General features: G+C 41.8%; 1 protein-coding gene across 5 annotated transcripts in view; it reads right to left on the bottom strand.

Annotated features, from left to right (window-relative positions):
• PolD1 (DNA polymerase delta) overlaps positions 1 to 17,224 on the bottom strand; it is a 163,097-nt gene that overhangs the window by 130,576 nt on the left and 15,297 nt on the right. For all 5 annotated transcript variants that reach the window (XM_045763369.2, XM_045763378.2, XM_045763359.2 and 2 more), the window contains exon 3: positions 13,513 to 13,609. In XM_045763369.2, coding sequence (XP_045619325.2) covers positions 13,513 to 13,609 — 97 coding nt within the window. The remainder of the gene's footprint in view (positions 1 to 13,512; positions 13,610 to 17,224) is intronic.

Genomic DNA, 17,224 nt, shown 5'->3' on the forward strand with positions numbered 1-17,224 from the left:
TGATTCATTGATTTTATTATACATATTTGTTTGTCCATATTTTCATGTTTTGATTTATTTAACGTAATTAAAATTTCATTGTTAAAGTTTACTTGTGTTTTGTGTGTCTTCTCCTTACCTTACCACAGACGAAGTTCCAGTTTTTTCTATTTTTTTTTATAACTATGTGACGAGGCCATACCCCTAGCCTTAAACAGCCGAACACCAACGCGTTACCGTCACAAGTTATATGGGGGCCTGTCCGGGATCCTCACTCAGGTACTGGTGCCAAGTGGTAATTTATGGTAAGCGTATTTAACTCTGTTAACGTAGCTTTACTATTTTTCATTCAATTTCATTTTTTATAAGGTGCGGTGTATTGTGCATTACGAGAGTAACATATAGTGAAGGTGAGACAACTTTGGATTACGTGGTGACTGTAGGCCGCAGTCATACTCTTAATTGGTCATCTCTCCCTCCATGTTATTACTCGTATTTACCATCTATGTCCCTTGAATATTTCTCATTCTGACAGATCATCATATTGGTACCCTGGTACTGTGGTCTGCCCCGGGTCAAGAGTACCCAATCTTCTGCAATCTGACTGTAGGAGGACAAAGAGGGCCATAGTTCCTCTAGCTCGAACTTTAGTTGCTGAATTGGGACCTCAGCAGCAGTTCTCGTCACCAGTTGACACCTCGCACCCCTACACGTCAGTCAGAGATGATGATACATACAACGGTAGGGAATTAGCTTATTTTTTCAGAGCACAAAAGTTCGCTAATTCTGTAAGTATCATATTAAATTCAGTGGGAAAAACTTGCTTTATGTCCTATAGAGACTTGGCAAGGTATGCCTACATCCTTGGACTACCAATTTTACTTTTGAAGCATTTAACTGTTTCATTTGTTTTCGAAACTTTGTTTCATTTGTTAGTAGGATTTTCTTGCCCTTATTCTCTTACATGAGTACCGGGTACAAGATTTCCTGCGCCCTTGATTTAATTTAATCATTTAATATCTTTCACTTAACGTTAATTGTTAAAGATCACACAGGATAGGTACCAGTTGCCACGTTGTCCTGTTTCTGACATTTCATTATTGAACATTCGTGTACCTTTATTTGCTAATTTCACCATGTTTCGTCTCCAAACTTTCCGTGCAAATCCAGCAGGTGAAATAGGGACTTTAAGTCGTGCCAAGAGGACTGAACTACAAACTCTTGCACATGAGTATCAACTAGAAGTTCCCTACCAAGCCAACAAAAATGACCTACACAACCTGTTGCTGGATTACTATTTAGAGCAAGGTAAGATAGACTCTGAAACTCATGAAACTTACTATATTGCAGAGAAAACTGACTTGGCTACGATGAAACTTAAACTAGAGCTGGCCAAGATTGAACGTGAGCAGCAAAGAGAAGCAGCTGCCATACGAAGGGAAGAGCACGAACGCGAAGCTGCTTTGAGGAGAGACGAACAAGAACGTGAAGCTGCCTTGAGGAGAGACGAACAAGAACGCGAAGCTGCCTTGAGGAGAGAAGAACACGAACGCGAGGTCGCATTACTCCGTGAACGTGAAAGAGTACAGCTTGAAACCAAACAACGCGAGTTGGAAATACAACGCGAACATGACAAGCAACAAGCGACTCTGGCTCTAGAGTGTCGTCAACGCGAAATCTCCTTGGAAACTTCACACTTCACCCAACGCCAGCAAGCTACTGCCAATCTTCCCGTCAGTTTTAATATATCACATGCAAGTAAGTTAATGCCATCCTTTGTAGAAGCAGAAGTTGATGTTTTTTTCACCACCTTTGAAACCCTTGCTAATCAACTCAGTTGGCCTGTCAACCAATGGGCCACACTTCTCAGAGTCCATCTTACAGGTAGAGCTGCAGTCACACTCAGTACTTTGGCGTCTGAGAATGACTACTACACTCTGAAACAAGCAGTGTTAGACGCCTACCTACTTTCCACCGAAAGTTATAGAAGGAAATTCCGTGACCACCTGAAGGCAAGTACCACTACCTTCCTCGAGTTTGCTAACACGAAACGGAGGTATTTCATGAAATGGCTGGAAGCAGCACATGTCTCTACTTTTACAGAACTCGTAAACCTGATGCTTGTTGAAGAATTCTTGAGACGTGTGCCGCCTCCTGTCCGCCTCTACTTAGCAGATAAAGAAGAAACCGACTACCTGAAGTGTGCTAAGTCGGCTGACACTTACAGCCTCATCCACCGGCTGACACCTGAACCATCCTCCAGTAAGAAGTCGTGGTACAGTTACGAGAAGGTGAGCCCCGATCAAGCTGGTTCACAACTGTACTGCAAGTATTGTAGACTCTATGGACATACCATAGACAAGTGTGGTAAGTCTCAATACAAGGGAACCACTGACCAACAACGACCCAAACCAACTCCTCCTAAGTCCGGTAAGCCTGTGATGAATGTTGGTGTTGATGTTAATGATCTTTCTCTTTTCAGTAACCACCTGTATACTGGAACTGTCTCTGCCAACGGTTCAAATCCGGAGGGACGTTTCAAATTGAAGATCTTGAGGGACACAGCGGCTCTACAATCGATCATCTTGAAGTCGGCTGTGCCCAACATAGTCTACACCGGGGAAACGGTCTTCATCACTGACCTCACTGCTACTACTCCATACCCTCTCGCCAGAGTCCACCTGGATTGTCCCTACGTGAACGGGGAAGTCCAAGTCGCCGTCAGGGAAAAGCCTTTTCCCATGCCTGGAGTGCAACTTCTCCTAGGCAACGACTTGGCAGAAGACCTGCAACCAACCAACCTGATCGTCATGGACAAACCCCAGGTGTGTAACTCTGTGCCAAGTAACCCTATTCTTGAGTATGTTCCAGCAGAGGTTCAAGAGAGTGAAGTTTCTCCTCCGGTTCTCGTGACCACCCGTGCACAAGCAGCACGTCCACAGCCAGCTGACTCTACTGCTACCGCTGTCCCTCAAGACCCTCAGAAACTACCCCCGCATCTGACCAAGTTGGAGTTCCGTAAGTTGCAGAGGGAAGATCTTACTTTAACACCATTGTTTTTCCAGGCTGAGACTCAACCCGACAGTATTCCTGGGTTCTTCCTAGAGAACGACTTGCTCTACCGCCGATATAGACCCAGTAAACTGAAGGAGGAGGACGATTGGGCCAACACCGAACAACTTGTGATTCCCACCAGCCTGCGGCCCACTATTCTACACCTGGCCCACGGAGCATTCTCCCACTACGGCTTCAACAAGACTTACCATGGGATTCGTCAAGACTACTACTGGCCAGGTATGGTAAACAACGTCAAACAGTACGTAAAACAGTGTCATACATGTCAGATGGCAGGCAAACCGAACGTCTCCATTCCCAGAGCACCACTGATTCCCATACAGGTGCCTGCGGAACCTTTCCACAGACTCATAATAGACTGTGTTGGTCCTTTACCTCGGACCAGTTCAGGTAACGCCTACATCCTAACCATCCTGTGTCCTACCACCAGATTTCCCATAGCAGTTCCAGTGAAGAACATCACGGCTGCTACGGTTATCAAACATCTACTGAAGATCTTCACTCAATACGGATTTCCCAGGGAGATTCAAAGTGACTGTGGCACCAACTTCACCAGTGATCTCTTCAAAAGGACACTGGAGGAGTTCAACATCAAACAGGTATTGTCCAGCCCCTATCATCCTGCTTCACAGGGTTCTCTTGAACGTAGTCATCAGACCATCAAAGCACTCTTGAAAAAGTTTTGTAGTGAAACCTCAAAGGATTGGGATAAGCAGATTGACCTAATAATGTGTATTTTCAGAAGTCTCCCCAATGAGTCCCTAGGAGTATCTCCTTATGAGATGCTCTACGGCCGTAAGTGCCGTACTCCCCTTAAGGCTTTCAAAGACTCTCTCAGAGATGCCACCTTCAGTGAGCATCAGAATGTGCCCCAGTTTCTTCAAAACCTTCAGCACATTCTAGAGAGAGTCCACCGCTTTGCCCATGATAATCTATTGAAAGCCCAGGTGAGAATGAAGACTCATTACGACCAGACCAACAAAGTAAGAAAATTCAAGCCGGGAGACTTCGTCCTTGCTTATTTCCCTATCCCAGGTTCACCTTTACAAAACAAATTTTCAGGACCCTACTGCGTCAAAGAGTGCAGAAACAACAACGCATACGTCATAGAGACTCCAGATAGGCGGCGGAAGACCCAGCTGTGCCACGTCAACCTCCTGAAGCAATATAATGGTACTCCTCCCACTGTCTTGACTAATTATTCCACATTCACAGAACCCTACATCCACAGTGAGACCTTCCCAGCTTCTCCTCCCGAAAGCACTGACAAGGAGTCGGCGCCTTCTAATTCCAAAATCCTTAATGATCTTCCCAAATGCTTTCAGGATAATACTCGTGCTCCTATGCCCTCTTCTAATTCCACTCTCACCTCGTCAGATAAGCCCTTCATCCTCCATGTCGACGCCAATGGTACCGACGTGGGTGGTGTCGTGATGCAGCAACGAGGCGAGAAGAATACACTTGTCAGCGACTATTGCTACAAGGATCTACGGAACAATTGGCAAGGAGCTACTCTTCCTCATCCTGAAGCTTCAGCACTTCACTCCACACCTGAAAAGTGCTCGGTCCACCATCAATACGGACCACACCACCCTACACCTCCTGCAGCACGCCCACTTCTCATCTCAACGTCTTCTACTATGGGCTTGCTACCTGCAGAAATTCAACCTGGAGACACGCTATACCAAGAGTCTGACAACATCTTAGCCCATGATCTCTCCAGAGTTTATGAAGTAGAAGCGACTCCATCCATTACTCCACCACATAACGACGTACTTCTTCCAGAACCGCAGGCTTCGGGGGAGAGTTGTGACGATAATCTCCTTCAAGAGATTGAGCCTGCTCTTCCCTCCAAAATTACGTCTTCACAATTATATAAAAAGACTATGGAAGAAATGTCCAACAACACCAGCACCAGCAAGGCTTGCCAGGGTGAGCAGAAACGTATGCAACCAGCCACCTGTTCGAACTCCAACCACCAAACTACCCGTTGATCGCTACGGCTCCGCTGATTGGTCGCCGGTCTGGCTGCACCTGCACTCGCCCCCAATACTACCTGATGTCTGGGGTCACCCCAACATCAGTCCTCAGAATGTTCCGTGCTTTCGTAGCCAGCACTCCTCCCAGCTAGACGTTAGCGTGTACTGAGAGAGGTGGTGGCTTTAAGCCAATATTCCAGCACCTCCCACTTACCTTTTGTGTTGCACTTCTTGTTATTTTGCCTTAACGTAACTTTTCATTGTGTCATTTAAGTATTCTTATTATTTTGATTCATTGATTTTATTATACATATTTGTTTGTCCATATTTTCATGTTTTGATTTATTTAACGTAATTAAAATTTCATTGTTAAAGTTTACTTGTGTTTTGTGTGTCTTCTCCTTACCTTACCACAGACGAAGTTCCAGTTTTTTCTATTTTTTTTTATAACTATGTGACGAGGCCATACCCCTAGCCTTAAACAGCCGAACACCAACGCGTTACCGTCACAATATATATATATATATATATATATATATATATATATATATATATGTCGTACCTAGTAGCCAGAACACACTTCTCAGCCTACTATGCAAGGCCCGGTTTGCCTAATAAGCCAAGTTTTCCTGAATTAATGTATTTTTTCAATTTTTTTTTCTTATGAAATGATAAAGCTACCCATTTCGTTATGTATGAGGTCAATTTTTTTTTATTGGAGTTAAAATTAATGTAGATATATGACCGAACCTAACCAACCCTACCTAACCTATCTTTATAGGTTAGGTTAGGTTAGGTAGGCGAAAAAGTTAGGTTAGGTTAGGTTAGGTAGGTTAGGTAGTCGAAAAAACATTAATTCATGAAAACTTAGCTTATTAGGCAAATCGGGCCTTGCATAGTTGGCTGAGAAGTGCGTTCTGGCTACTAGGTACGACATTATATATATATATATATATATATATATATATATATATATATATATATATATATATATATATATATATATATATATATATACAGTGGTACCTCGGAATGCGATTGTCCCTGTATGCGAGGTTTTCGGAAGGCGAGGTGTATTTACTCCAAAAATTTGTCTCGGAAGGCGATGGTTACTTCGGGAGGCGAGTTTGAACGCGAGTTTGTTGATACGCGTACAGCCGACCTAGCGCGTGGTCGTTCGGCGATCGTCGCCCCTCTGCCCCTCAGTTCACCATTGTCTCGCGCTCAGTGACTACCCCCACATCAATTCTTGTCGTGGATTTTCAGTGTTTTGTTGGATTTTTGGTGATTTGTCTATACAATTTGTTATTATATATCTCACCATGAGTCCCAAGAAAGCCAGTGGTAAGGATAAAGGCCAGAAAGCTCATGTGAGGATGACAATAGAGGAGAAACAAGAGATCATTCGGAAGCATGAGAACGGTACACGTGTTGTTGATCTTTGTAGGCAGTACAACAAAGCCACATCAACAATATGCACTATACTTAAGAAGAAAAATAAGATTATGAGTGCTAATGTGGCAAAAGGAGTAAGAACATTAACGACACAAAGACCACAAATACTTGAAGAAGTGGAAAAGTTGTTATTAATTTGGATACACGACAAGGAGTTGAGGGGTGATAGTGTTTCGGAGGCCATTATTTGTGAGAAAGCCAGGGTGTTGCACGAAGACCTTCTAAAGAAGACCCCTGCAACGAGTGATGCAGATAAGAAAGAGTTTAAGGCAAGCAGGGGCTGGTTTGAAAAATTTAGAAAGAGAAGTGGTATCCATAGTGTTACAAGGCATGGGGAGGCAGCCAGCTCAGACAAACCAGCCGCTGGACGATTTATTGACGAATTTAAAGAGTTTGCAGAGACTGGGGGATACCTACCGCAACAAGTGTTTAATTGTGACGAAACAGGACTGTTTTGGAAAAGAATGCCTAAGAGGACATACATTACCAAGGAGGAAAAATCCTTGCCTGGACACAAGCCTATGAAAGATAGGTTTACGCTTGTGCTGTGTTCAAATGCGAGTGGCGATTTGAAAATTAAACCCTTGCTAGTGTATCATTCTGAAAATCCAAGGGTTTTCAAACAGTATAATGTGCAGAAAACCCATTTGTCTGTGATGTGGAAGTCTAATAAAAAAGCATGGGTCACTAGGCTTATTTTTTCGGAGTGGGTGAATGAAGTGCTGTGCCCTGCCATAGAAAAATATCTGCAGGAGAAACAATTGCCACTCAAAGCCGTGCTTCTCCTTGACAATGCTCCTGCTCATCCTCCAGGCTTGGAAGATGATTTGATGCCTCAATACAATAAATTCCTCACAGTTAAATTCCTTCCTCCTAACACCACTCCTCTAATTCAGCCTATGGACCAGAAAATCATAGCGAATTTTAAGAAACTGTATGAAAGGGCACTTTTCCGGAAATGTTTTGAAGTGACTGAAGCCACAAACCTCACCCTCAAAGAGTTCTGGAGAGAGCATTTTAACATTTGTAGTGCTTTAAAACTCGTTGACAAAGCCTGGCAAGAAGTGACTCAAAGAACCCTGATCTCTGGCTGGAGAAAATTGTGGCCTGAAGGTGTGAGAGAACTAGACTTTGAGGGGTTTGAGCCTATAAATGATGCGCCTATTGTTGAGGAAATTGTTAGTCTAGGCCAGCAAATGGGCTTGGAATTGGATGGTGATGATGTGGAGGAGTTGGTGGAAGAACACAACGAAGAACTGACCACCGAAGAACTCCTAGCCCTTCAACAGGAACAGCAAGCCAACACAGCAGCGAATGATTCTGCAGTGGAGGAGGAGGTGGCAGCAGCACCAACAGCACCAGCGAGTGTCCCTTCTGCAGTAATTAAGAAGGTGTGTCAGATGTGGGAAGAGATTCAAACAACTATTGAACATACTCACCCAGACAAAGCTGTAGTAGGCCGTTGTCTTAATCTTTTCAATGACAATGTGATGCCTTACTACAGAGAGAGCTTGCGAAGAAGGGAAAAGCAAGCTTCCATGGACAAATTTGTGGTGAGGAAATCGAGCAGTGAGCCTCAACCAGGACCTAGTGGCACTCAGGTTAAACGTCCCAGGGAGAGCACACCAGAAAGGTCCTCACTGCCTGATGTGATTATGGAAGGGGACTCCCCTTCCAAACAGTAACTCCTCTCCTCCTCCCCCCTCCTCACCATCTTCCATACGCCTACAGCACTCGACAGTAAGGTAAGTAATAACTGGAACATAGTTTTGTAGGTTTATTTAGATGAATTAGGTAAATTAGGTATAAAAATTTAGTTTGATGTGGGGTTTTTGGGGTAGTCAGGAACGGATTAATTCATTTCCCTTTATTTCTTATGGGGAAATTAACTTCGGAATGCGAGTTTTCGGAAGGCGAGGCGTCTCCAGGAGCGGATTAAACTCTTATTCTGAGGTATGCCTGTATATATATATGTCGTACCTAGTAGCCAGAACTCACTTCTCAGCCTACTATGCAAGGCCCGATTTGCCTAATAAGCCAAGTTTTCCTGAATGATTATATTTTCTATAATTTTTTTCTTATGAAATGATAAAGCTGCCCTTTTCACTATGTATGAGGTAAAAATTTCTTTATTGGAGTTAAAATTAACGTAGATATAAGACCGAACCTAACCAACCCTACCTAACCTAACCTAACCTATCTTTATAGGTAAGGTTAGGTTAGGTAGCCAAAAAAAGCTTGGTTAGGTTAGGTTAGGTAGGTTAGGTAGACGAAAAAACATTAATTCATGAAAACTTGGCTTATTAGGCAAATCGGGCCTTGCATAGTAGGCTGAGAAGTGAGTTCTGGCTACTAGGTACGACATATATATATATATATGTCGTACCTAGTAGCCAGAACGCACTTCTCAGCCTACTATGCATGGCCTGATTTGCCTAATAAGCCAAGTTTTCATGAATTAATGTTTTTTCGACTACCTAACCTACCTAACCTAACCTAACCCAACTTTTTCGGCTACCTAACCTAACCTAACCTATAGATAGGTTAGGTTAGGTTAGGTAGGGATGGTTAGGTTTGGTCATATATCTACGTTAATTTTAACTCTAATAAAAAAAAATTGACCTCATACATAATGAAATGGGTAGCTTTATCATTTCATAAGAAAAAAATTAGAGAAAATATAATAATTCAGGAAAACTTGGCTTATTAGGCAAATCGGGCCTTGCATAGTAGGCTGAGAAGTGCATTCTGGCTACTATGTACGACATATATATATATATATATATATATATATATAATATATATATATATATATATGTATTTATATATATATATATATATATATATATATATATATATATATATATATATATATATATATATATATATATATATATATATATATATATATATATATTTTAATTTTGTTAGGCTTATATCAAGATACCCCCCCCCCCTCACAAGGTCTAATTACTGACCCTCCCCAGAATGCTACCCCTACAACAAGCTAACTAACTCCCGGACACCTACTTACTGCTAGGTGAAAATGAACATTTGGTAATAGAAAGTGTGCCACACCATATCTGTCCCGCCCGGTATTCAAACCCAAAATTCTCAATTGTGAGTCGAGAACAAACCCGACTGTACAGTACTACTGTACTGGGATCCTTATTATTTGTTACAAATTAAGGACATGAAAGTGTAATGCAGAACAGCATTTTATTTATCTCTTGATAGCCTTAGTGTCTTACTGTTTTCTGGGACATTCAATTCACGTTGTCTTGTGACCCAGCAAAAGCATGATTTTGTTGTAGTATATTAATAAAAATACAGTATGATTAAAAACTTTTTCGTTACCTTATCGATCATCAATATTGTGATTAACAATAGTAAAGGACAGTGTACTTATAAACAACTTTATAAAACTTACTGAAAACTTTACATAAGATCCTCTCAATTTTTGCCACCAGAACATCTTTGCTACTCAAAAAAAATCAAATATCAAAAGAAAAATGTATAATAATTCTCAAGTAATGTAAGTTAACAACATTTAGAGTAAGTTAACATAAGTTAACACAGAGATGATTACATGGTCTGGCTGTATCCAAAGTTGGAAGTACTGGGCAGCCACATCAAGAAGGACCTGGTTATGGTTCACTGCTTATCTCACTAAAAACTGTTCCATAGTTTTTTGATTTTCCATACGTTTTAATTTTTGTCTGTAGTGAGGCATCACAGTGTCATTAAAAAGGTTAAGGCAACAGCCTACTGCACCATGATTTGGGCGAGTCGTTTCAGCAAAAGTTTGCAATTCTTCCCATGCTGCACACATTTTCTTAATTAACCCATTAGTTGCGCAACACATCATATGATGCGTTGAGTGACTTGCAGTAACTTGCGCTCGGCATCATACGATGTTTTGGAGTACCGCGCAAGATTTAAATGGCCCGCGGATACACGGGGTTCACCACACCTTCATCAGGGCTCTTGTAAACAGACGCCATTTTAAAAAAAAGTCGTGGGCCAAATTCCAGGGTGTGAGGGGCCTCAGTATCAAGTGAGCTACCAAGCCTGACGCATGCAGCATGAGCTCACAGCACTGCTGTTCAGCTTGTGACCACAGCATCGCCTAAAAATGCCATAATATACATGTTTTTGCTATTATTTAGCAATGATGATATTACAGAAGACCCCTGACTGTGATAAAACTTACCAGGGTTCTGCTAATAGCAGAATTGTGGTGATATTTAGTGCTGTGCTCCATGGAGGGAGGAGTAATGCTGTGGGAGGGAGGGTGGTGGCGTTGTCTTCTGACTGTGTGTGGCCACCTTTTATTGACTGCACTCACCATACCAGCTTAGTGGTTCGCTATGAACACAAATGTAGATACTTATATATAACGTGTGTATAGTGTAATAACAGCAAGAGGAGTAGGTTGGGAGCCGCCATTTTGGTGAGGGAGGTGCGTCGTCTGCACGACTTACCATGTTGTTTACTGGTGATCACTATGGTCTTTGGGCACCATACCAGTCTACTTGTACAAGTATAGTGAATAAAACAGGTAGATACTTATATATAATGTGTGTATATAGCGTAATAACACTACAAACAGAATTGTTGGAGGAGAAATATTAGTGCGTCTGGCCTTGAGGGCGGCCGCCACCAGCTGACTGTGTGAGTAGCTATGTTTTTGTGCCTTTACTCACCATACAAGCTTAGATGTACAGTTATGGTGAACAAAACATGTAACTACTTATATATAACGTCTGTATATAAAAGTAAAAACAGTATGGTGGGAGGAAACTGGTGGCAAGTCAGGTGAGGTGAGGGAGGGAGTGGCTGGCGGGCTGCCACTGCCACTCAGCATACCAACTTAGTAGTTCGTTATGGTGAACACAAATGTAGATACTTATATATAACGTCTGTATATAGTGAATAAAAGCAAAAACAGTATTGTGGGAGGAGAATGTGGGCGAGTGAGGTGTTGAGGGAGTGAGTGGCAGAGAGTGGCTGGCTGGTGTGTGGCGGTCACTCCTCGTTACTTTTTGACTCATAATAGCAACTTAATGGTTCGTTATGGTAAACAAAACATGCAGATACTTATATATAACCTGTATATATAATGTAATAAACGACAAAGTATTTGTTCACTGTTTGATGAACATTATTGAATCAATATGCACACCATATTTTTTAGTACAGCGATGATTCACTCATTTTATTATATAAATATATCACACTACACACTATTGAATAATATTACAGCAAAAAAATTACGAAAAATCAATCAGAGACATTGAAATAATTAGGTAATTATCTCTTTGTGGCAACTCCGGCCTGACAGCTGAAGAGCAACAGACCGTCTGGGACGCACGCTGAGTCAGCGCCTGTTTTTTGCCAGACTTCCCCGCCCTATAGCATGCAATATATGCCACTTATGATTTTATTATTATTTTTCCCATGATCAATGAACACAAATTAACAGGTTTAGAAGAATTTTTTTTTTTTTTTTTTTTTTTTTTGGTATGCGCCTGTGGGTGACACATGCTAAATAGCCAGGCGCCATACAAGGGTTAATAAGGAAGGGACATTCTGTACTGTCTCCTCCTCCTCCCCTGAAGAAATTTCCTCAGCTGTCTCTTGTTGCTGCTCATTGTTAAGTTCTTCGGTGGTCAGTTCTTCACTGTGTTCTTCCACCAGCTCGCAACACACAACACTCAGAACACTATGAATGCCACTTCTTTTTCTAAATTTTCAAACCATCCCCTGCATGTCTTAAACTCTTTCGCATCTGCATCACTTGTTCCAGGGGTTTTCTTTAAAAGGACTTCATGCAATTTTTCACAAATGATGCCCTCTGAAACTCTTACCACCCGCTAACTCCTTGCTGTGTATCCAAATTAATAATAACTGTTCAACATCCTCAAGTGTGTGTGTTCTATGTTTCATGATTATTGATATGCCTTTTGCCACTTTAGCACTTATAATGTCCTTTTTCTTAGCAAGTATAGTGGATAACCTTGACTTGAGAATGGTCCAGGACGGACCGAAACGTCGTCGTCCCTTCACCTTCTAGTGTGTGGTCTGGTCAACATGGCACGATATTTAATAATCAGTTTTATGTTCAAAAGCAAAAAATCACCAAAAAATAGAATTTCTTATAAGCGTGATCGCCACTAAGTGGGTGGCTCTAGTAAACTGAGGCAGGTCGGCCCTCGCGACCGGGAACCATGCTTTCGGTCTACCTGAACATGAACCAGCAAATATTGTTAGTCGACGACACTATCGTAAATCGTGTCACATTTTCCTATCAAATTTATATCGTTATTTGAAATTATCGTAAGTCGAGGTGCCACTGTATTAAAAATATTGAAAAATACTATCAACTGAAAATTACTTTATGAAGTCAACACTAAATTAGGGAGATTTAAATTTAGGGAGCCGGTCGGCCGAGCGGACAGCACGCTGGACTTGTGATCCTGTGGTCCCGGGTTCGATCCCGGGCGCCGGCGAGAAACAATGGGCAGAGTTTCTTTCACCCTATGCCCCTGTTACCTAGCAGTAAAATAGGTACCTGGGTGTTAGTCAGCTGTCACAGGCTGCTTCCTGGGGGTGGAGGCCTGGTCGAAGACCGGGCCGCGGGGACACTAAAGCCCCGAAATTATCTCAAGATAACCTCAAGATAACCTAATTTCAAGGCAATCACCTACAAGAATTAGGATCTTTTTGATTTCAGAAGCAATCTGTAACAAAATCTGTACATTGTTTGGTTACATTTTAATGAGGTCTGAATTCAAGAGGTTGCACAATACATGTAAAGCCAACCTCATTTTGGCATTAGAAAAGCAAATAATTTTGTTGCTGAATTTGCATTTCTCTATTAAAAATCGATTGTAATCATAACACTGCCAAACTATGCAAGGCTCTAAACATCTAGTTGCTACTAATGAGTGAGGAACATGCTATAGAGCTAAAAATCAGTACATATTTTTTTTAAGAATTAACACTATATGAAAATACTAACCTGCATATCTTCACTTTGCTGTTCAGTCACTTCCTCATTAAAATCCACATCATCCAGTAAACCATCTTCCAAATCCATATCATCTTCCTCATCACTCCTGAAAGTTAAAAGTTTGGTGAACAAATTATATTAGTACAAAAATTAATCCTTTAACTGTGCAACGCGCCTGCAGGCCCACATCTGGGGTGCGCCTCCGGGTATTTGTATTTTTCACGTTCCATTCAAAACTCCTGCGGTTACATGGGGTTCACAGCAGCTGTCTGAGGGCTCTTGTAAACAGACGCCATCTTTAAAAAAAAATCGTGGTCCACATTCTCGGGTGTGAGAGCCTCAGTAGTGAGTGAGCAACCAAGGCCGGCGCACGCATCATGTGCTCATAGCACTGCTGTTCAGCTTGTGACCACAGCATCGCCTAACAATGTCAAAATATATACTGTATATAACTTGTTTTATTTAGCCATGATAGTATTACAGAAGAGCCTGAGTGTGATAATGACTGCGTACAATGTTCAAATATTAGTGATTCAATGCTGTTCACAATGTTCACAGCGCTAGCCACAGCACCACAGCATTATTTCGTCCATCTAGGAATCTTCAAACGACTTCTTAGGTTCCTTTACAAAATAAACTTGTGGTCAATTATGTATTTACAGGATTTAGTGACCAGTATTGTGATAACAGCAGGATTGTGGTGATAATAAACACTGTGCATAGTATTGTGGGAGGAGTAATTGTGGTGAGGGAGCGAGGGAAAGAATCGAGGTAGCCTCACTGTGTGGCAGCCACTCTTGTTTTGCTCATCATACTAGCTTAGTGGTTTGCTACGGTGAACACATATGTACATGGGTATATACAATGTGCGTATATACCCATGTACATATGTGCGTAGTATTGTGGGAGGAGGAATTGTGGCGAGGGAGAGAATCAAGGTAGCCTCACTGTGTGACAGCCACTCTTGTTTTGCTCATCATACTAGCTTAGTGGTTCGCTATGGTGAACACATTTGTACATGGGTATATACAATGTATGTATATAGTGTAGTATCAGCAACAGGAGTATGTTGGGAGGAGCTATTTTGGTGAGGGAGGTGACGTAACCGAAGCGTCGTCTGCTGGCTGCTGTGTGATTTCTCATGCAGTGTACCACTGTAAAGTTCGGACAATACCGGCTTACTTGCATAGTTTTGTTGAATAAAACATGTAGATAGGTATACATAACATGTGTAAATAGTGTAATACAAACAATAACAGTATGGTGAGAGGAGCAATGTTGGCGAGTAAGATATTGGAGGAGTGAGGGGGAGACTGTATGTTGGAGGAGTGAGGGTGTGGCAGCTGACACTCGCGGAGTTCTGAGTGTGTTCATGGTCAATGTATATAGTGTGTAAATAGACTGTATATATACATAAATTAGCATAATACAATGGAAATATGTGCCGGATATGTGTACACGTGTCATGCACGTAACACAGTGTCTTCGGACAGTATGGACGTTCTACTGCCATAATATAGTGTACGTGTTCATTATACATAGGATTGGCACGTAAAAGCATATAAAATGTATTTGGAACTGTGCACAGAAAATGAACAAAAAATATATTCGCGGCAACTAGCTCATCCTGCCCCGAGTGCCCTACCGGCCCCGGGGGACCAGGGAATGATGACGTCACGCACGAACTTACAGACCCTATAGCAGCTAAAGTACTTACAATTTCGACCTTCTGTTACTATACCCTTACTCAGGGAAGGGCTTTTGACACTCTAAAAACAGAAAAGAACTTGTTCCAGAGATTTTATTTCCTGCGCACTGGGGGGGGGGGGGTGTTATATTTGGAGGCTGGGCAGTTAAGGGGTTAAACATTTGATTGTACATCTTTCTTAGTTTACAAGCAACAAGAATAACATAAAGTATTAAGTTTTAAATACAAAAATGTATGTAAAATGTATGTAAAAACTTGACACATGAAAATATAAAACACATTTTAAATAGCTACTGCAGTCAGTGCAGAATGTCACCTTGACATATGATCCAATCTTATGGGACCTGAATTCTGTTAACTTTCCACAGGAAGCATATATACTGGATAGCTAAAATATAAGGATGAGTGAATTAAAAAAGCAGCAGAGCAGATTCATTCGATTGCTCTTCCAAGTAAGTTAAGGTAATGAGGATAAAGTGTTTAGCTAGTATACTTGTATAGTGCTCGACTCCCACAAGTAAGACACCCATTAGTCCTTCATTAGCATCATACACAATTGGACTGGACAACATGCTAGTATTGGCCCCACAGGAAATGCAGGGACAAACTGATAATAGCTCTTGTGCAGTGGTTAGCAAAGATGGTTTGCAATTAACAGGATCAAGTTAGTTTGTCAGCCAAATTGAGAGAATTGGTCAAGTTTCTTACACCTGATGTTTAGGCTCACAGACATCAGGTGTAAACAGTCTAGTAAACAGGTACTGTACCTATATAATTATTGCAACCATGGAAAGTACCAAAACCTAAGTTTCATAGATAAAAACTGGATCAAATTTAACCATAAATATGGTACCAGAATGCTCACTTGTACCAACAGTTTACACACCTCTCCCACCCATTACGTGTACCAACAGTTTACACACCTCTCCCACCTGTCACGTGTACCGACAGTTTACACGCCTATCCTACCTGTTACATTTACCGACTGTTCACAGACCTCTCCCACCTGTTACGTATACCGATAGTTTACAGACCTCTCCCACCTGTTACATGTACTAAGAGTTTACAGACCTCTCCCACCTGTCACGTGTACTGGCAATTTACACACCTCTCCCACCTGTCACATGTACTGACAGTTTACAGACCTCTCCCACCTGTCACGTGCACCAACAGTTTACAGACCTCTCCCACCTGTCACATGTACTGACAGATTACAGACCTCTCCCACCTGTTACATGTACTGACAGTTTACAGACCTCTCCCACCTGTCACGTGTACCAACAGTTTACACACCTCTCCCACCTGTCACATGTACTGACAGATTACAGACCTCTCCCACCTGTTACATGTACTAACAGTTTACACACCTCTCTCACCTGTCACATGTACTGACAGATTACAGACCTCTCCCACATGTTACATGTACAGACAGTTTACAGACCTCTCCCACCTGTCACGTGTACAGACAGTTTACACACCTCTCCCAACTGTCACGTGTACAGACAGTTTACACACCTATCCCACCTGTCACATTTACCGACTGTTTACAGACCTCTCCCACCTGTTACGTGTACAGACAGTTTACACACCTCTCCCACCTGTTACATGTAACGACAGGTGTGAGAGGTTAACGTTCTCATTTTTACTGTACCTAAGTACTGTACATGGAATTTATCACCGTTAAGCATCATGTTATTTTCTGCTGCCCAGTTGAAAACTTTATTAAAATCTGCTTGTAGCTTTTAATGTCTTCAACAGACATAATTTTCATGCAGATTGTTGTGTCATCTGCAAAGGATGACATGACGGTGGGACTTGTATTTTTGTCTATATCTGATATGAGAATAAGGAAAAGCAGTGGTGCAAGGACTGTGCCCTGTGATACTGAGCTTTTCACTGTGCTTGGACTCTTAATTTATTTGATTAACTGTTACTCTTTGTGTTCTGTTTGACAGAAAATTTAATATTACCAGCTTGATGGGGTTCTGGGAGTTCTTCTACTCCCCAAGCCCA

Source organism: Procambarus clarkii, chromosome 14 (assembly GCF_040958095.1).
Source record: "Procambarus clarkii isolate CNS0578487 chromosome 14, FALCON_Pclarkii_2.0, whole genome shotgun sequence".
In the NCBI taxonomy this organism is placed as follows: domain Eukaryota; kingdom Metazoa; phylum Arthropoda; class Malacostraca; order Decapoda; family Cambaridae; genus Procambarus; species Procambarus clarkii.